The 21,496-nt window shown below is 43.6% G+C and overlaps 1 protein-coding gene across 3 annotated transcripts in view; it reads left to right on the top strand.

Annotated features, from left to right (window-relative positions):
* Window positions 1–21,496, top strand: part of PAPSS2 (3'-phosphoadenosine 5'-phosphosulfate synthase 2) — a 53,655-nt gene that overhangs the window by 8,567 nt on the left and 23,592 nt on the right. For all 3 annotated transcript variants that reach the window (XR_013233689.1, XM_077350379.1, XM_077350378.1), the window contains exons 2-4: window positions 17,618–17,732; window positions 18,680–18,915; window positions 19,715–19,853. Coding sequence is in view for 2 of the 3 variants with exons in the window: in XM_077350379.1 (XP_077206494.1) it covers window positions 17,618–17,732; window positions 18,680–18,915; window positions 19,715–19,853 (490 nt within the window). In the remaining variant the exon portion in view is untranslated. The remainder of the gene's footprint in view (window positions 1–17,617; window positions 17,733–18,679; window positions 18,916–19,714; window positions 19,854–21,496) is intronic.

The raw sequence follows: 21,496 nt of genomic DNA, 5'->3' as shown, positions 1-21,496 counted from the left end.
CTAACTTTACATGGAACATATGAACAAATTTCAAACAACTTTCAAAACACTATAACAGTTCAATACCTCATTATTTCCAACAATCATCTTAATAATCTATAGGAACATTAGTAGTATAAATAACAACAGCATTGGGAGGTCAATGGTTATTGGTTATTGGTTATTGCAGTCATGGGAGGGTGTCTGGGGGGACCAGCAGGTGTTCTGAGACGGTCGGCCTCAAGCGAATGCCTGGTGGAGGAGCTCCCTTTTGCAGGCCATGCAGAACTGTGGAAGGTCGGGCAGGGCTCTGATCTCCTCAGGGAGCTCATTCCTCCAGGTGGGGGCCAGAACCCAGAAGGCTCTGACTCTTGTTGAGGACCGGCACGCTTCTTTGGGGCCAGGGATCCGTAACCAGTTGAAAGTGGCAGAGTGCAAAACTCTTTTGGGGGTATAGGCAGGGAGGCGGTCTCTCAAATACACTGAATGTATTTTTTAAAGCTCCAAATACACTGAATGTATAGCTAGAATGTCTCTGGACCAAGGTCACTGAATGAGCTTCATGGTAATGATTCTAATCTACTGTTAGTTCAACAGTAGGTAAATCAGGACCTGTCCTCTTTGCACATCATAAGTCTCACAGCATCAAAGCCAGGAAAGAACTGGCACATCTGCTATTAAATGCCCATGCATCATTTAGGAACCTTTGCAAAGTAACAAAAATGCCTTTAAATTGCAGATTGTCTGCAGTAATCAGTCACTAATGGAGCTCACTTCCTGTATACATTGCAACTGGATTTTACTGTGTGGAATGGCACAATCCACTTGCAGCAGATTACTGAAGTGTATTAAAAGTGGATTGGAAGTGCCCTATTCAGTTTGTGTGAAAAGAGTAAAGGGTAGTAAAAGAAAGGATACATCCTGATATCATGTACCATGATAACACTTGACATTTTGCCAGTCTGGCATACTCCCTGCCTCTTCCTAGTTTCAGTGTTCCTGGTTTCAGAAACCTTCAATCAAGTAGGAATGTACATGTGACTTTGTGCTCATTCTGAAGATAATTCATGACTCCCCAGGACTTTCCTCTTTAAATTCCAAGAAGGAACTGCAGAGTGGCTGTGAGCAGGACATCTGTGTGGACCTTCTCCCCACAGCCACTCTTGGGAAGGAGGCAGAGCTCCACTCCACATTTCCTTCCCTTCTTTGGCTTCTTAAAGTTGCTTTTTTTTCTTTTTCCAGCTGAGCCAAAAAGGGAAGTTCCAGGCCATAGTGGTGGCTGGGGGGGAGCACAATCTTTGTTGCATATGGATGACAGAGGGAAAGGAGTGTGGGGTAGCAATATCAAGCAGCATGGAGACAAGTCAGATGGACATCATTCTCACCTGCTGCTATGACTACAATGACGGGAATGTCATTTCATCCCACCATGTTTTAACTGAGGTCACAGAGAATGTGTCTCTTTTACAGGCTTTTTAAAAGGACATTATATTAGTAGTGGTAATTCCTGTAAATAGGCACAATGTACTCATGAATTGTAGAAAAAATACATTGCTCCTTATGAGCATCTCCTTATGAGATGCTCCAGATGAGCATCTTAAGCTTAAAGTACTTTTTTTTTTAAAGCTCCAGTGTTTAAAGCTTCCAAATGTGGGCTCCTGTTTCTCACACAAATGAATCCAGTTTAGAATCCCAGTTTGAGGGTTTGGGTTTGAAGAAACTCCAGTTTCTTTAGTCGCCATATATGGATGTCCTTAAAAAAATTAGGAGTGTGATTAAAGGCATCCAAATTCACCACAATTCTGAATGGATGAGTTGTCTGAAGAAGTCATTCCCAGAGAATCTTAGAACAATCCAGCCAAGATATGTAGAGGTGTTCCCTCAAGTTGTTTGGGCCCAAGCTGTTTAGGACTTTACATTTTAAAAACAAATACTTTGGACTAGGAGCAAAGTGCAAGGCATTTGATACAATACTGGTTCTGTATGTTCATTGTGGTGGACAACTGCAGTGGTCTGTTTTCTACGTGTTGCATCAGTTGTAATTTCCAAACCATCTTCAAAGGCAGCTCCAGGTAGAGCTTGTTGCTAAGATATTTGTGAGGGGCAGGAGGCTGTCCTTCTCCTTAAGGGAAAAAAACAGCCACTCCACTGTTTCATCTCTGAGCTTATGGGAGTGCTGCTGCTGCATCCAATCATCTCTCAGATGGGAGACACTGAAAGGGAAGCACAGCAGTAGTGCAGGTTTGCCTTAGCAAGAGAGCCTACAATCAAAAAGTGAGAAAAACCTATCCCAATACTACTAACAATGTTTTCAAAATTTATACAGAATAAAGAAGAAGAGTTAGTTCTTATATATGCCGCTTTCCCCTACCCGAAGGAGGCTCAAAGCGGCTTACAGTCGCCTTCCCATTCCTCCCCCCACAACAGACACCCTGTGGGATGGGTGAGGCTGAGAGAGCCCTGATATCACTGCCCAGTCAGAACAGTTTTTTATCAGTGCTGTGGCGAGCCCAAGGTCACCCAGCTGGTTGCATGTGGGGGAGCGCAGAATCGAACCTGGCATGCCAGATTAGAAATCCGCACTCCTAACCACTACAACAAACTGTCTGTTTGGTAAAAAGTCTCTTCTTTCTATGTAGCTTTATTGTAGGATCCAACCAGAACAGTTTCTAGATATCTCCCGTTTTCAAAGGGTAATTTAATAAAGGTATTGAAGTACCAATTTACTTACAAGTGAGAGGAATGACCACTGAGGAAAATGTTATCCCGTAGACAAAAGGGTAGAACACATTCACCCAACATCCTGTTGTATTACAGCACTACTCTCAGTACTGCTTATTGGCATTTCTTCTTGGTATTTGGGCTCTACTAGCAGTTTTAGATATTGCTGAATAGTGACTCACTGAAACGCTTCTGAAAAATTACGAGAATGACCATTCAGCTGGGTAGTCATCTTCTTTTCTGCCTCTCTGGATTGGCCAATAGTGTGTTGTAACGTACAATTTAAAAGCAGAACTGAGTTGCATCCAGAGCTACTGTAGAAAACATCATTTTACATTTCAAGTCCCCACTCTTTATAGTGTGAAGTAATACTTAACCCAAATGTGTGTTTCAGGTCAGAGCCCTCGGTCCAAGGGAAAGAGCTTTTGACCCATGTGCTGAACTGGGGGGGAGGGTTGTGTGTAGTCACTTTGAGACTGCTTTGGGTAGTAAAAAGCGGAATGCAAAAGCCAGCTCTTTTTCTTCATTTATACTGTGTTAAACTAATGGTCTGTATTGGTCAGTATGGTCTGTTTTGACTAGCAGTGGCCATTGACTGCTTTAATTGTAGGCATGAGGGATTGAACCTGGGGCTGTCAGCATTCAAAGCAGATGCCCTACCACTAAGCCCTAGCCTCGCCCCCACAAAAAAAAATCCAACTTATCTTCCTACTGTAATTTAAGAAAGTCTTTTTTTTACAAAAATATGTCTCCTCATCAAGAAGAAAGGTGTATGCTTGTAGTCTACATTGTGTCATGAAGCTTTAATTATGTTAAAGGTGCTTTTTAGATCTAGGTCCTGGAAGTCTAGGTCCTTCAAAGCAATGAAAATTATTTTAGATGAGGATCATCAAGGCATATTTATTTTAGTGTTGAACCCATCATGTACCATAACAGATGTGTTCTGCGGTGTTTGGAAATAATTGCTGTGAATCATGTGTCCTCTCAGCCCTTGACTCACTTAATGTTTTATATTTTACAAAGGACGGCATTCATAATTTGTTCTTTCCAGCAGCACCTACTTGCTACAGACCTATCCTCTTCTGGCCTTACTGCCATTTCCTTAAATCAGTTCTAGCTTTTTAATGGCAATTGTCAGAATGCCAGTACAGTATAGATTACAGCACAAGATACAAATCTGTGTGTGGCATGACATGCTGCCCTATTGCTATTAAGAGTGTAGATGAAGTATCCTAACAGCTACAGTCCAACAAAATCCTCATGTTGTATTGTCATTGTAGTGATATCTGATGGGCAGACGGACAGATTCAGAAGTTTAAAAGGGGAATCACAAAGCGTCTCTAGAGGTGTGGTATCAATAGGGCATTCCGGTGTCTTTGAATTCCTGGAAAGCCACACACAGCACCTTACCTAGCATACCATCCTTTATTCTTTTTTCTTTTGCTGCTGGAGAAGAGCTGACTTGGTTGGCAAACAGATCAGACAGAGAATAATGGATTTCCGATATCACGCTGGAGACCAACCACAGTGTAGACTCTCATAGGTGGTAGCTCCCAATTTAAATTTAAATGGGAGTGTTTGTGTGACATTGTGCTCATTCTGGACATGATACATGGGCTTCCCAGGACATTATAAATTCCAAAGAGGAACTGCAGGGTGGCTGTGGGCATAACATCTGTATGGACCATCTATCCACAGTTACTACATGGAGGGGGCAGAGCTTAGTTCAATATCTCCTTCCCTCCTTTAGCCGTTTAAGGATGCCCCCCTTCTTTTCCAGCTGAACCAAAAAGGGGAGTGCCAGGCCATGACAGGTGATGGTGATGACGGTGGTGGAGCACAATCTTTGTAGTTTTTGAGACTTTGCAAATAGATGACAGGGGAAAAGGGATGTAGGGCGACCGTATCGAGCAGCATGGAGTCCATCCAGGTGGCCCCCCATTCTGAGCTGCTCCCATATTGCTTACGTACTACTTTCTGCTTAACTACACCTTTCTGACTTGCTTTCCCTACTGCTTGGTTGTACGCCGATGTTGCTTGGCTGCTGTTGTTGTCATGAAGGAGATGTGTTTTTGTGCCACTCTATGAAAGTGGCCCATGCTTTGTAACTTGAAGTATTTTTATACTGAGGTCAAAGAGAACGTGTCTCTTACACAAGGCTTCTCAAAGAACATTATGTTAGTAACAGCCATTACTGTAAGTAGGCACTTCGTCCCCATGAATTAATGTATTGCTTCTTACAGATCAACCGATTACCTTCAGTTTAAAGTACATTCCTTAAGGGCTATTATGCATAAGATTTCCTGGGTTTGGTACAAATATTTAGATAAAGAATAAACATAACATTGTTATAAAATTGTTTTGTATTTTGATCTGTAAAGTTGCTATATACATTTGAACTTCACAACAGTTATGTATTAACGTAACAACTGAGATAAACTTGAAATGCCACATAATAGAATTATTTTCCTGATGACGTGTACCAATGTGGTTGCTTCTTCCAAAATGATGTGCCCTCACATTATACAGTATGGATACGACGGGCTTTATTTTGAGTTAGTAGAAATCTTATAAAGTGCACAACAGAATAAACATCTGTCTACAATATGTATGACTGCTTATTGTTCAGTTTAGATTTTTCTTGCACCATCTTTCTCAAAGTCAGGAGTATTCAAATACAGAGCATGGAAAATTTTATATAATCCCTGTTTCACAAGCAATGTGGCTTTATAACTACCAGCTTTGTTGAGCTGTTCAGTGTCAACAAGGTAAATTGTGTGTATATGTCTGCACTTCTTATTTATGTACTAGGGGCAAAGCCTGTTGCACCGAAGGATACAACAGCACTAGCACGTACATCTGCAATGTGACCTTCCTGGGTTCTGCCCCTCCTCTCCTGTTCTCTGCTCAGTCTTGAGATCCAGTGTGATTAAGTGGTTAAAGAGTAACATACTCTAATTTCAAGAGCTGGGTTTGATTTCTGACTCCACCTCCAAATTTGGGTTGCCAAATTCCAGGTGGGGTACTGAAAACCTTCAGGAAGATGAATGAGAGAAAGACAGGATAAAAGAGAGAGAAAGAGACAAAGAAAAAGGGGGGAGGGAAGGGAGGAGGGAAGGGAGACATCAGTTCTCCTAAAGAAAACAGCTGCTTTGGAGGGCACTGGCCCTCCTGTTCCCACTCCCTATATAAGTCCCCACATGCACATCCAACCCCACATCTTCCAAAGGCCAGGCCAGAAAGGCTGCAGGGGGGAGGGGCTGCCACCCCCCACCATATTTCTCAAAGGCTGGACCAGGCAGGAAAGGCCACAGGGGGGTGGGGGGGTGCCTCCTTCCCGTCCCTTTTTCCATATCTCCCAAATGACAGGCCAGGTGGGCAAGGCCATGGGGGGGCTGCCTCTTTCCCACCTACCTCCACCTCTCCCAAAGGCCAGACTGCTCTGGTAAGACCATAGGGGATGGGCTGCCTCCTTTCCACCCATCCCCATCTTCCAAAGGCCAGGCAGGGAAGACTGTTGGGGAAGGCTGCCTCCTTTCAATCCACCCCACATCTCCCAATGGCTGGGTAGGGAAGGCTGTGTGTGTGGGGGGGGGGGGGTCTGCCCATTCCCCACATCTCCCAAGGGCCAGGCTGGGTGGTGAAGGCTGCTGGATCCCACCAGCTCCTTTGAGGAAAAGAAGGGTGTGGGAAAGCAAAGCACTCTGATAGCCAGCTGTAGGGCCATGGGTAGGTGTGAGCACAGGTCCTGTTAGGGATGACTCTTAGGAGGAAAAGCCTTGCCAGGAACTCCCAGCTTCAGTTAAGCCTCAGCTGGATAAGAGCTTAGCCCAGCCAGATGCAACAGTCAGAGAGCTCTGACTAGCACGAGGAAATGGTGCTGCAGACAAACCAAGGCTTAGATTCCAAAGTTGTTGCAAGAAGTCCTCATTCCTCTGCCCATCCTCCAGTTGCAGCTCCCTGCCTTGTCAGCCCCCTGGCTCACCTGAGCCAATTAAGCAATGCCAGCTATTTATTTTTATTATTAGATTTCTATACCGCCGCTCGCCATAGCCTCGCGGTGGTTTACACATAAAATTCTAAAACAGTAAAACCCCAATAAAATCCCTGTTAAAATAACAATCACATACTAACCATACTATGCAATGGTGACCATAATCTCTAATAATCCCTCCTTGTTCAGGGTGGGGCACTGATCTCAATCTAATATTAGTCTGATGTTAATCTAATCTAATGAGAGCTGGGGCTGAGATGAATTTGGGAACCAGTTGGAAAACCCCTCCCCCAGGACTCTGCCCCTGCCTCAACTGTACGCCTGGCAGAAGAGCTCCGTTTTACAGGCCCTGTGGAAAGCTGGTAACTCCTTAGCTCTTCCGGGAACTCATTCCACCAGGTTGGGGTCAGGACAGAAAAGGGCCTGGCCCTGGTTGAGGCCATGTGTATGTCCCAGGGGCCCGGGACAACCAGTAAATTCATACCCGCAGAGTGAAGGGCCCTGCGGGGGGCATAAGCAAGCAAGCGGTCCGGGAGGTAGGCAGGACCCAGATCGCATATGGCCTTAAAGGTATGGTATAGCCAATACCATGAACCTGACCCAGAAACCGACAGGTAACCAATGCAGTTGATGAAGGCACCACACCATGTTAGCAAGACAGTTGCTAACTGCAGAAAACAGGGAGTCATCACAGAGTGAGGACTGAGAGGCCTATATTAGCTTGAGGCTGGGAGGTCTGGGTTGTGGACACAACACGTGACCTGCTCCTCCTGCTGATGCCCATGGACTGCCTGAAGGAGCTCTTGATTCACTGGACTGAGTTAAGACCTTCATTTCATTCTGTCTGTCCCTTGGTGTTCTGATTAGCTCTGCCTCTCTTGCAGCTCATCTGCGCTTCCTTCTAGCAGAGAGCTGAAACCTGAGATCAACACTGGAGGCAAAAGAAGAAGCTGGCTTCTTTCTCTTGCCTGGGGGAGATGGAGGGTGGGAAGAGGCTGAAAGTGGAGCAGTTTAACAGCAGAAGGGCCTTTCAGAGAGGCCAGCAACTCTTCTACCCAGTAAGCAACAGGACGAGGAAGAAGAGGACTGATAAGCCCTATGATTGGCTTTCATTGGCAGAGTGTTCTCTCCTGATTGGCTGCACACTCCCAGGGAGGGCCAGTCTGGTAGGGATTGAGTTGTCTGCATGAAGTTTGAACTAATTGGCCCTAATTGGCAGAGTGGTATCTATCTATCTATCCATCCATCCATCCATCCATCCATCCATCCATCCATCCATCCATCCATCCATCCAGGACCAATCAGGTAGGGAGTTGGCTCCATGCAACTTCAACCTTATAATATTTAGTGATGAACTGCAGCACTTTTAAATTAATCTTAGTGACCGTTTTTAGAACCACTTTGAAATGGCCATGGAGAAATTAAACAGCTTCAGTATTACAATTTGAGCTTTGAATTACAGTTTTAACAAGCATCATTTGTACGGCCCAATTTGAATTTATCACTTCTGTTCTGTTTTCTGTCTTTACTGCAAATGCCTTAAATGTTTTCACTGGTCCCTTAGGCCAGCACGGCCTAACTGGAACAGCTCCAGGTTGATGTGTAATCACCCTCAGTACTCAAGCAAATTCACTTTTAAATTCCTGAGACAATCTCTTAAATTAATTACTGAGGTCAGCTCTCTTCCAGCAGCAGAAATGGAAGGGAATAGTGGTATAAGCAAAAGTATTTTTGAAAAAACATTGTCTTCTCAGAACAAACATGGATTTAAAATGTAATTTATATGCATCTGTTTGATGTATTTTGAAAACTGGACAACTAAAACAAAACAAATTTAATAGCCCCTTACAAAATTGCACCAAAACTTTATAGTTCCAAGAACATAATTCACTTCCTGGGCATTGTCATGTTAGTAGAGGGAAAGGTTAGGTTTTACAATCACACAAGTTTATAAGACTGGCTATAACCTTGTTAATTAAACTGCTGACTCCAAATTGTGAGCTAAGTCTAGAACTGAACTGTGTGAATTTTTTTTTAACTAGGTGATTGTCACACATTTTCTACATATTAGGGAACTGTGCACAAAGTATGTGGAGAAATGCTTTCCATACAGGAATTCCTAATTATTGGAACTGCTCTATGTCCCTGGAAGGAGCCCTGATCCTGTGGTGGTAGATGTCTCCCTGGACATCTGCCCTTCACACAAGAATTCACCCCAACATTTCAGTTATTAAAACTGTTCTCTGTCAGTGGACAGGAGCCCTACCCTGTCAGAAGGACCCATCAAGCTCCCAGGCCGGAGTACTCAAGTTCTCAGTTCTGCTGATGGCTGTACTAGTAAGCCACACTTAGAGCCTTAAAGCTGGGAAGACAACAATGGTAGAAGGAAACGTCTTCCTTTGGAACAGGATGGAGCTGTAGGGTCATCCTAAGTGGGGAGAAAGAGTTTATAAGAACTCAGAAAACAAAGAAGAGGGGTCTCTTCCATGACAGGCAGCTCTTTGGATACACACCAACCACGAGCTTTCATTTAGTGACTCCATCTTGCTCATGAGGCATAGGACAATGGAGAGAAGTCCCAACCTGGAAATCTAAGGTAATAATAAACTCTAACTTCCTGCAACTTCATTTATTCATTTATCAGACTGTTATATTTTGGACTTTCTAAATCTAATCTCTGGAAACTCACCGCATCTATTCAATCTTGCTGTCTGAAGTGTGGTAATGGAAAGGGGTGGTAGACAAACTCACCATTCCTGGAGCATGATAGCTCTATAAAATGTGAAGTCTCATTGGATCACCCCATGATGACTTGCAGAAGCACAGTGGGAGATGCAGCAACTAGGGAGAGCTTGCAAATAACAATACAGGTACAGCGTTAGCGGTATGACTTGGAACGGCAAAGATACTCCTAAGCAGTTACCCAGCTTGTAAATGGTACCTGTGGGGGACAGAAGGGAAGGGGCACATTGCCAAATTGATTTTTTCAGGTTACTACAGCATTCTTCCAACCTCCTGGAAGCCCAACAAGAAGAAACAGGGAAAGGCTTGTGATTCCATTCCTTCACAAAGTGTATTGCATTTTTCAAGACCCTTTTGGTAATCAAGCCCCATTTACACCACATTCCTTTACTTTTCACACTTCTGCTTCACTTTAACCAGTCTTAAACTGTCCTTTATCATAACTTGCTTCTCCCTCTGGTATATAAGAACCAGCTCTTCTTCTTCTAACTTGGCTGTATTTTTCCTACAGTCTGTTCTTCAGACAGGACGAAGAGAATGAAAGATATTAGTAAAATGAACTTTCATTGTTTCAGTTGAACATCAATGGCACATTGAAGCTCAGTATTTAGAAGCTGAAATATTGTTCAGTTAGGAGGGGAAATGTCATGGTTTGGCATTTCATTCTTTGAGTCTCCAACCTGAAAGACTGCTTGTTTGAGGTAACTAGGCTGCCTCTGTGGGACTCCTTGAAAAACTGTCTGTGCTATAGACTTGGTAGAGTGGAAATATTGGTACAGTGGTGCCAAAATTAACAGGCATCCGGTGCAAAGTTTGTACCAGTGGACGAAAGAGGTTTTTCCTCAGTTTGCTCAAAGAGGACTGAATGAGAAATGAGATCTTGGAGCAGTGATTTGCCCTGGCAAGGGTGAGTAACCCTAGCTGAGGCCATGGAATCAATGAAGGTGTTCTGTACTACAACGTCAGACTGCTTGGTTTTAGACTACAAGGAGGTATTTTGGCAATGGAAAGACTGAGGAGGATAGCTGTTCAAATATAAACCGCCCGTTAAAGAACACAGTGAATGAAGAGAGGACATTATGAATCACAGAGCATGGAGGAACCTGAGGGAACATCTCGTCCTTGTTTCTTGACCCAAAGCAGGATACCTTGTGTTTAATGTAAGCCTTATGGACACCTCTTCATCATTTTCTTTAAAATACCACAAAAATGTTGCTTCATTGTACCCTTTGGCATATGCATCCATGAAGACATGGCCTTTGCAAAATGGAGAAGGGGGGGAATCACCCCAAATTTTCAGTTTAAACTTTATTTTATTGTAAGCTGCCTTGAGCCCTTTTGGGCAATGGCAGGGTAGAAATCAAATAATAAATAAAATAAAAATCTCAGTTTTGATAGGTTTGATAGTTTCCAAAATACCATTACATAAATGCATAAAAAAACCACCTCAAACTGCTACTCAAATCTTTCAAAAGTACACAAACAGCACTTGGGATTGTGAAACTGGAATACCATGGAGACCAGGCAGGGGAAACAAAATGTTCCTTAGAAGAAGACTTTGGCCATGAAAACCGTAACTCAATCAAAAAACCTTCACAAAATGTATTAACACTGGAACAAGCTATCTGCAGCCGTAGAACATATGAAATTTTATATTATACATGATAGGACCTTTCTAACCTCTAATTCAGAGATGGGAATTGTAGTCCATGAATATCTGGAGGGCCATAGTTTTCCCACCTTTGCTCTAATTCAACTGTCTTCATCTGTGAATGAAGAGCCAGAAACTATTTATCAAAAGGCAGCAATGGTACATGGAAGGATAAGGGCAAGTAATATCTCCCTAGCAAAAGAATAAGGCCTGATTGAATTGTCATGCTGGCAGGGCAAAAGGGCTTCCCTGTGACATCTGGCATTTGCACAGCAGCTTGTTTAAACAGGTTCACTACCTGAACAAACCAAACAAGCATACTTAGTTCACACGCCAGCACAATACACACCTTGGCCATGGACCTTTGGCTTGCTTTCTAAGCCTGTGTTCCTGCCTTGCCTCGATAGCAGTCCAGTCTAAACAAGTTGCCCACAGATATAGGCTTTCTCCCCTATCAGTGGCTTGCTTATAGGGCTTGGCTGGGACAGTAACAAGGGGTGGAGCATGGGTAACCACGGAATGTTGTAAAGCCAGCCACAGCCATTGAGACAGATCTATGATAAGGTGATCTGAGGCAGTCAACTCAGAAAGAAGATTAGCAGCAGGGGGAGGGGCAGGGGCAGGTGTCAGGTTGCCAACTGGAAATCTGGGATTACACCATCTTTCCAGGTGACAGAGATCAGTTCTCCTGGAGAACATAGCAGCTTTGGAAGATGGGATCTATGGCATTATAACCCACAGAATTTCCTCCCTTCCTCAAATCTTACCTTTACCCTGATCCACCTCTAAAATAGACAGAAATGATGCTGCCCACACCTGGCAACTTTTGGGGGGAGGGTGACAAGCTCTTAGAATAAAAAATCATAAGGTTGGAATGCAGGAAATGCACAACTACCTGCCCACCCACAGTGACCCAATTCCATGCCCAGATGATGCCCCCTCCACACAAAAATAAACAGGGGCTTTCCGCACCAGGATCTTTGTAGCAAATTGGTTGCTGAATGAAAAATCGCCATTTAAAATAGTGGAATTCGTCGTTATGCATACCTGCCTTTGTAGTGGAATCCAGTTGCGTTTTGTAGCGTTTCCCACAGGCTTCCGGTCTCGGCAAAAATCGCTAGAAAGGAAGCGCTATTGTCAAGCTCGTCCCGCCCCTGGCCGTCAAGAAGCCAATGGGCAGCCGTTAGCATGCTCCCAAACAGCCCCTTTCCCTTTAAGAAAGTTTAAAAAAAAAAAAAAACAGACCCATTGCAACGAATCTGTGTTGATTCGTTGCAACGGAGAGACCCATCCAGCTGCCTGGTGTGTTTGAGCTGTCGTTTGATCGTTGCCACGCTCCCTCCGAGTGAAAAAAAAAAATCCCCCCCTCTCACGGGCCCGATTTTCAGCTGAATGAATGTGAAAAAAATAAAGGGAAAATACATCAGCAAACGGGCTTTTCTGTTGTTTGTGCTTAGTGACTCTGGGGAGGGACTGAAGCCGGGGAAGCCTCTAAACAGAAAGAGGCTCGCTGGTGCGTTTATCCCCGCTCGCTCGGAGAAAAAAAAAATGGCGATCGCTTCGCCGGAAGATCAGAGGAGAGAGCCAGGGGGAGGGACTTTGTAGAAACCGCAACAATGTTAACACACAGGTCTTTTTCGCTAGTGTTGCAGATTGGTTGCAGGAGTGTATCGCTTTCCGGAGGGTGAATCCACTTTTGGGGATTTCCCTGAAAGCGCTACAAGGAAGCGCTTTTTGCAGATCAGTTTCAGGTGTGTGGCAGATTGTCAACGACGTTGTGCATAACGGCAAATCAGTAGCGTTTTCAATTGGCAACCATTGTGCGATTTTGAAGGCGTGCGAAAAGCCCCACAGAATCCCTGGCCAGTCTGGCCTGGAGGAAATTTTCCTCCTGATCCCAAAGTGGTGATCAACATTTCCCTGGGCATGCGTGCATGAAAGAGCCAAACACTGACACAACCTCTTCGGCCCACTCACTCACAATCTGTCCACCCACTCACAATCTCTTGTACTGTCAACAGCCAACCTGCTCACTGACATCCATGCCTGAGTGTTGAAGAGTTAATCTTCCTTGCCTCCTTGTCCACAGCCTTAAAAATCCATTTGCTCATACTGCGTTCTTTCCTCAACGTTCATTATCAGGGCAGTCAACATGGTGCACACTTGTGGCAGTCTCACAAAAGGTCAGGGAAGCCCATGGTGGGCGTAGATAAGGATGGTTATCTCCTTGATGTGTTGGACGGTGTTCGTGGCCTCAACAGTAAGGTGGGGGAATGGTCACAACCACCTCAAGTGACAAAACACTTTGAGCCGGCTGCCTCATCTTTTTCACAGCCTTTAGCACATATTTAAGAAGCAAGGAAACTTCCTTAATTTCTCCTGTAGTAGGATAGTCTTCTGCATTTACTCACCCTCAGGTTTCACTGAAATTAAAATGCATATGATTCACTACCAGACATTTTGTGTTTATTTATATACTTGATAGCTTTCCTTTCTTGCTGAGACTCAAGGCAGATGAATACATGACATTCATATAAGTTACACACAAAAATGTATCCTTTTCCATTGGAAAGCTAAATTTGAATTATATAATTAAAATTACATAATTGTTCCTCAGCTCCGGGTGAACAGGCTTCAAGAAACACATTCTTTTGGGAGGAGCACATATTTTTTTTATTTGTAATCTGAGCACTAAAATCTTATGTTTGTAATTTAGATCTGAATGATTTTGAAGAGCCTTTCTCCAGATATTTCTTATGACATTTTTGGCTATACACTGGTTGCTTTTTTATTATTTTTGAGGTTTGGCTTCCAATCCCATTTGAAGATCCTGGACAATTGAGGATTAGGGTAGTATTTCCTAGTAAACAATTAAAACTTACATAACCCCTGAGCAACTTACATAACCCCTGATCAATTTACCCAGATTAGTGGTATGTGTGTGTGTGGGGGGGGGGGGAGGTGACAGTAGTGGTGTATGGTTTCTGCAAGCTTGACATATTTCAGAAGCACTGGGTCTGCAAAGGGATTTCTTTGGAGAAAGAAATGTGGGTGCAAATTCACTCAGCACAAAGTAAAGTTGTTGAGGAAGTCTTGACTTTTTAAGAATGATTCAGCAAAACAATGAACTAAGAAAAAGTCAAAAGGGAGCTGGTTTTGGAATTTCCTTTGAGCTAAAGAATTCTATTAATGTACAGGCTTTTAAAAAACATACCTGGGAAATTTTTGGTATCTTTGAAAACAACCTTATGATGAAACTGCGTAATGAGAAACTGATTTGAGTTGGAATATGATAAAGTTTTGGGATAGGGTTCATTCTTGATTAGAAAATTCCTGGAGATTTGAGGGGCAGAGGCTTGGGACAGAGTTCATCAGGGTATAATGACGTGGAGAACAGACTCCAAAGCAGCCAATTTCTTCAAGGGAAACTGTCATCTGGATGTCAGTTGTAATTTCAGGGGATCTTCAGGCCCTACCTAGAAGTTGGTAAACTTATTTTGGGAGTTGATATAGTGGTAAAGGAATTTAGCTGAGAAGTCTCTACTTCAAATGTCTCCTTATTTAACCTTTGCCAAGCCTATGACTCACTAGACTAAACCTTGGTTTAGTTGTTATGAATGAGCTTTGTATTTGAATGCTCTCTCTACCATATTGTTTTGTCACCACAGCGTGTTTGTGGGGATTGTAGTTTGGTGTGGCATCTGAACTGGGTGGATGTTTAATGGCTGCAACCATAAATTTCTTTTAAAACCAGAAATGCAAACTACAGTTTGAAATGGGTTTCCACATTTAGCTTAGAGGAAAATAATAACTTGTAGTAACTGCAGTTTATACAGTCAAGAATCATGGCATACTATAAGGTAGCGGTCCCCAACCTTTTTCCGGTTGAAGATCGCCTCCGGGGGTGAGGGAGAGCTGGCGGCCCGGGCGTCGTGCATGGGCATTAGTGCCACCTGCTGGCGGAAACATGCATGTGCAGAGTAGCCGCGCATCCATGTTTTCTCCAGCAGGGGGCGCTAACGCGCATGCAAAGCAGCTCCGCGCATGCGCGTTTGTGTCTACTGGCGTGCCGGAGGCCGCGTCTGCCTCTTCCCCCCCTCTTAGAGCAAGAAGATAGCCGGGCTGTGAGCCTGGCAAGCTTCACGCTGCGGGGGGGGGGGAGGCAGGCGTGGCTGCCAGCGGCCCGGTACCGGGCCACAAACCAGGGGTTGACGACCCCTGCTATAAGGAGAAAAGCGAGAAGGAAGCATGAAATAACTTCACACAAAAGGCCACCATCTTGGCCTCAGTGTTAGGGATGCCAGCCTCCAGGTGGGACCTGGGATCCCCTAGAATGGCAGGTCATCTCTAGAATACAGGGATCCATTCCCCTGCATAAAATGAATGCTTTGGAGAGTGGACTCTATAGCATTGTACTCCACTGAAGTTCCTGTCCTCCCCAGGCTATACCCCCAAATTTCCAAAAAAACCCCCAACACCACACCCCCTCACCTGGCTGGCAACCTTACCTCATTACTGCATCTACAGTATGGGGATAATGTAATAAACTTACTGTGTATGTGGTTATACGAATTACTGTGTATAAGGTTCACAATAGTACTGTCATTATTATTATTCATTATATAATCTAATATAAAGAATCTAATATAACGAAATTCTATCCATGGTTTGTTTTGTGTGAGATGCCTTTAGGGAGACTAGCATATTTTTGTGAAAGGAAAAAATGTTTTCACTCTTGATTATCAGATAATTTTGATTTAGGCTAGGACAGCTAATAAGACCATCTGTTGTTTACTAATCCTTTTCCCGTAAGGGGTTATTTATCCCATTTTAAGTTAATGATCCAGCAAACAAACAAATACAAAATAAACTAGCAGGCTCTTTTGTGCATAAGATTAAATAATTGTCATTTCACATCCTTCCTTTGCCCAGTTGGTTCCCCTCCTCCTCCAACCAATCAAGCTAGCACTGCCATCCATGGTGTAACGTGCAGTCTGTATACCTCAGCAATTTGAAGATCTGTTCATAAGTGGAGGAGTTGAGACTCAGTGGACGAGCCACTGCCTAGCATGCAAACTGATCCAGGTTCAGTCCTTGACATCTTCAGTTAAAAAGACTGGGCAATAGGTGATATGAAAGACCTCTAAATGAGACTCTGAAGAACTAGTCTGAGTAGACAATACTGACCTTGTTTGACCAATGATCTGATTCAGTATAAGGCAGCTTCATATGCTCATGCATCCTGTCACTAGCTGCAGCAGGCTGGGGACTTTTGCTGCTCCTACTCAAGGAATGCTTGCCTGATACCATCTTTGGTATCTTATAAGAACCAGGTAAGGTCTGAACTGTTAGTGCAAGTTTTGGGTGGCTAGGTCCCTAACTCCCCAGCTTTGCCACATCCTAACCAAAGTTTAAAAGTGAAATAAGACCAGCTTCCAGTTTAAGTGTGATGGAGAGGGACACACCTAAGAACTTTGAAAATTGTTCTCAATTCAGTTGAATCAATAGAAAAATCAGCTTCTTGTGACAATACCTTTAAATGTTGCTACTGTTATCATTTTTATTTTAATCCTTATATGTTATGTGCGAATGTATATTTAGATGTTATTATGAGTTGCTTTGCATGGCTGTTAGGCAGAAAGGTGATATGTTACGATAAATAAGTAAATGCAGTAGTGCAGTGGTTCTCAACTTTCCTAATGCTGCAACCCTTTAATACAGTTCCTCATGTTGTGGTGACCCCCAATTATGCAGGTGTTCTTTCACAGAAATTAAACCAAAACTGACCAATGGCGTGAAGATCCATTGTTCATGATTGTATATAAATTGGGTTTTTTTCAGGGGTTTCTCAGTTCAGTTCTGCCTCTTGTCCCACCATGCCCATCTCGCTCTTTTCCGCTGTTCCAGACAGATACCTGCAGGAGGAGCAGCAACAATGGCAGTGCCCCCCCCCTCGACCAAGCTGCTCGCCCTGCCGCGACCCCTGTGAAAGGGTCATTCAACCCCCAAAGGGGTCCTAACCCCTAGGTTGAGAACTACTGCAGTAGTGAGTAGAAAAGCTAGGTTGTCACTTGAAACAACAGGCTTGGACACTAGTCTGTGAATGGACCTCCTTAGTCTCCTAGTTGTGGTTTCATGTTTCAGTCTATGGAAGGTACTACATGTCTGCCTTGTAATCTCTATCTAGATAATTTGTGATGAAAGTTAATAGTTCTTGAATCAGATTGCAACAAAACCCAGAACAGGAATTGATTGACTCCCTCAGTATTAAAAATAAAACCTCTGTAAATTTTGACAAAGTCTGACTGTGCATGCTCCAAGATGCAGAGTATTATCAACAGCTGAGAAGAGTTGTTTTTTATACACCACTTTTTACTACCTGAAGGAGTCATTTAAGGGGGGAAATGCAAAATTGGCCCATTCAAATTCCTGTGAATTTATAGGATTTAAGGGATTTGCTTGAGCTTATTTTTGGTATTGTCGGTCACAGTAATAAATAGTTTTTCCCTGTTTTTTTAATGTATCTTTAGAATCTTCACAGATCTACAAATGTGGTATACCAAGCCCACCATGTTAGCAGGAGCAAGAGAGGACAAGTTGTGGGAACAAGAGGTGGATTCAGAGGCTGTACAGTGTGGCTAACAGGTAATGCATTCCTGATTAACTTAGTAAAATGACATTGGACAGAGTTTTTTTATTGACATTACATTTGCACTGGAAAAAAACCTGAGAATCACAAATATACAACATAAGAACATTAAAAAGCCATGTTGGATGTGGCCAATGGTTCATCCAGTCCAACACGCTATGTTGCACAGTGGCCAAAATCCAGGTTCCATCAAGAGGTCTTCCACAAGGGTCAGAACTTCAGAAGACGTCCCACTGTTGCCCCCCAAACACCAAGAATACCAAGCATCATCATCTATTGAGCTGGTTGGACTATATGGCCCCTTCCAACTCTATGATTCTATGAATCTATTTTATACCTAAGCTTACTGCTCAATAGTTTCATTGAGTGCTCATGAGCGATTATATTTTGAGAAAGGGAGAAAAATAATTTTTTCTCTACCATCTCCACGTGCTTAATTTTGTAAACCTCTGTCATCACTCCTCACTTGTCATTTCTCCACAATAAAGAGCTATAACCTCTTTAACCATTCTTCATAGGAAAAGTGGTTCATTCCCTTAATCATTTTACTTGCCCTTTTCTGCATTTTTCCCAGTGCTATAATATCTTTGTGGTAACCAGAACTGTACACAATATTACAAGGGAATTCTGATACTGACTGATTTGTTTTCAGTCTCCTTCTGGATCAAAGTTCAAAAATGCCTTTTAAATAATCCTATTACGGTAAATGGAGAGTAAGCACTTTGAGCGGAGGGGGACTGTGGATTGGTAGAGCATCTGCTTTCCAACCCTTGGCATCTCTGGTTGAAGGATCCAGCACTAAGTGATGTGAAGGACTTAGACCATAGGGGAACTGCTGCCAGTCAGGAGACAATACTGAGCTAGAGAAGGCAGCTTCATGCGATGGTTATATGGCAAACTGCATTTGTCATTAATTATTGAAATTGCTGCCTGTTATTAATAGGTCTTTCTGGTGCTGGTAAGACAACGATTGGGTTTGCACTGGAGGAGTACCTGGTGTCTCATGGCATTCCTTGCTATTCCCTTGATGGGGACAACATCCGTCATGGCCTGAACAAAAACCTTGGTTTCTCAGCTGATGATCGAGAAGAGAATATCCGTCGTATTGCTGAAGTTGCCAGACTGTTTGCAGATGCCGGCTTGGTTTGCATCACCAGTTTTATATCTCCTTTCTCGAAGGTACGCCTGCAGTGAATTTTTTTTTTATGATGCTGTGTCTTCCCAAGTCTATTTTTTCTCGTTTTCTTTTTGTTTTTAAATGAGGGAGACTCATTTTAAGGAAACAGTTTCTGCATGATTTAATGAAACTGCAGCACTTCAGGAAATAAAATGCAAATTCAGTCACTGCTTCCAGTGTGATCTTCAGTCATCTTCAGTATGATGGGTCCCAATGAAGGAGGGAAAATTATTCCTATTTGAATTATAATCACATGTTAAGATCAGTTATAAAAATGTAATTTTATAGAGCACCTGAAATTGTCTTGCAGTTGCAATGGTCACAGTTTATTTATTTCCATTATTTATACCCCACTTTTCTCCCCAATGGAGATCCAAGGCAGCTTATGACATTCACCTCTATTTTATCCTTACAGTAATCCTGTGAGGTAGATTTGACTGAATGGCCAAGGGAACCCAGCAAGATTCCATGGCAGAGTGGGGATTCGAAACGAGGTCTTCCAGATCCGAGCCCTGCACCCTAATCACTACAGGATGCTCTCACAATTGGGGGGCAAATGAAAAAGGGGCTAACTCTTCTTCCGTTGTATCCCCAGGCTGTCAAAGGGGACAAACGGTGGCCAGTTATCTTTGAGTTGGACCACTTTTTAATTCTGCTTGCTTTCTACATGGAGTCAGTCTATGTGAAGCACTGAAGTGGGGCTCTCCCCGAGGCTGTTTTGACTCAGGAAGTCAGCACAAGGAGGACGGCTGAAACCCCTCCTTTTTATATGACTTGCTGCTTTTTCTTTCCTCCCCGCAGGACCGGGAGAATGCGCAGAAGATTCATGAGGCAGCTGGACTTCCATTCTTTGAGGTCTTTGTGGATGCTCCTCTAAACATCTGTGAGAGCAGAGATGTAAAAGGACTTTACAAAAAAGCACGAGCTGGAGAAATCAAAGGTATGATTACCTCTCTCCCTGTAAGAGCCTAACTTCTTTGGACTGCCTCTCCCTCCTCCCAGCAAGAGGTTCTCAACCTGAAGTCTTCCTAAAGAACAGATTGGGTTGAAACAAACTTTTTAACACTTTCAATGCTATCCCGAAAGAACTTTCCTGGGAGTAAGCCCCATTGAATAGATCTTAGTTGGCTTCTGAGTAGACTTGTTTAGGATTGTTCTCCTTGAGTAGGAATAGCAAGTTGTGTTGCTGAGAGGTGTAGGGGCCTTGTGTAACTGTGTCATGGTGAACTGAATAGCTATGATCTTGTCTCAGCTGTGATGCACTATTCTGCTTTAAACATAGGTAGCAAACCATGGAGTTGATTTATTTTTCAATTTCTATACTGCCACTCCCAGATAGCTTGTGGCAGTTCACAAAATGGCATTTTACCATCACCAAGCCAGGTTACTAGCACCCCACCTGTCCCCTGAATATTTGGCTACAGTGATCCATGCAATGGTCACTTACAGATTAGACTTTTGTAACTCGCTCTACATGGGCCTCCCCCTGTATCTGACCTGGAAATTGCAGTTGGTACAAAATGTGGCTGCTAGGGTCCTCACGAGATCATCTTGGCAGGTGCACGTCCAGCCTATGCTGAGGCAGCTGCATTGGTTGCCAATTGGCTTCCAGATCAGGTTTCAGGTTTTGGTTCTTACCTTTAAGACCATCCGTGGCTTGGGCCCCGCTTATCTGAGGGACCGCTTGTTTCCTTATGTCCCCCACAGGGCACTTTGCTCTGCGGGTATGAATTTGCTGGTGGTCCGTGGTCCCCAGGAGGCTCAACTGGTCTCAACCAGGGCCAGGGACTTTTTGGTCCTGTCCCCAACCTGGTGGAATGAGCTCTTGGAAGAGCTGAGGGGCCTGACAGAGCTGTCAATGTTCTTCAGCCCCTAAAAGATGGAGCTCTTCCACCAGGCATTTGGTTGAGGCCAGGAAGATTGGGTCCCTCCCTAAATAGGCCCCTGTGGAGGTTTTTAGAGGTACTGCCTTTGACAACTGAGCAGACCTTCGCTCTTGAGCATGATGGTGGCTATTGGGGATTGATCGGGGGTGGACTTTTAGATTTCCCCCCCACTATCAAGATTTATTGTTGCTTATTGTTGTTTTTGTTTATACACACACGCGCACACATACATACATACATAAATGACTCCTCACAATAAAACCCCATAAAATCATTAGGACTCCAATTGCAGTAATTATACCCTGATTAGAACCACCACCATGACAACAACAGACTCCTCCCCCCCACCCTGACTCAACAGACCTTTTATTTATTTGTTTGTTTGTTTATTTATTCGACTTCTATCCCGCCACTCCCGTGAGGCTCTTGGCGGGTCACATTCAATAAAATCCCCGTAGACCCCCCCCCCAATACAATAAAATCCCACCTAAAAACCAATATGTTTCTGCTACAAACGTCTCAGGGGGACTATCTCAGGAGGAGCCTGATTTGTAAACCTTTTGACTTCAGTGGACCTACAAGGGCATGACTCTGCTTAGGAGGGCATTGTAAGTGTAACATGTCATTCTGTTTCTCCATGGATACTGGACATATAATGGTCTCCACTCCAGCAGCCAATATAGTTACAAACATCATT

Source organism: Paroedura picta, chromosome 8, assembly GCF_049243985.1.
Source record: "Paroedura picta isolate Pp20150507F chromosome 8, Ppicta_v3.0, whole genome shotgun sequence".
Taxonomy (NCBI): domain Eukaryota; kingdom Metazoa; phylum Chordata; class Lepidosauria; order Squamata; family Gekkonidae; genus Paroedura; species Paroedura picta.
Note: the sequence above shows the minus strand (reverse complement) of the source record. Positions and strands in the feature narration are given on the sequence as shown.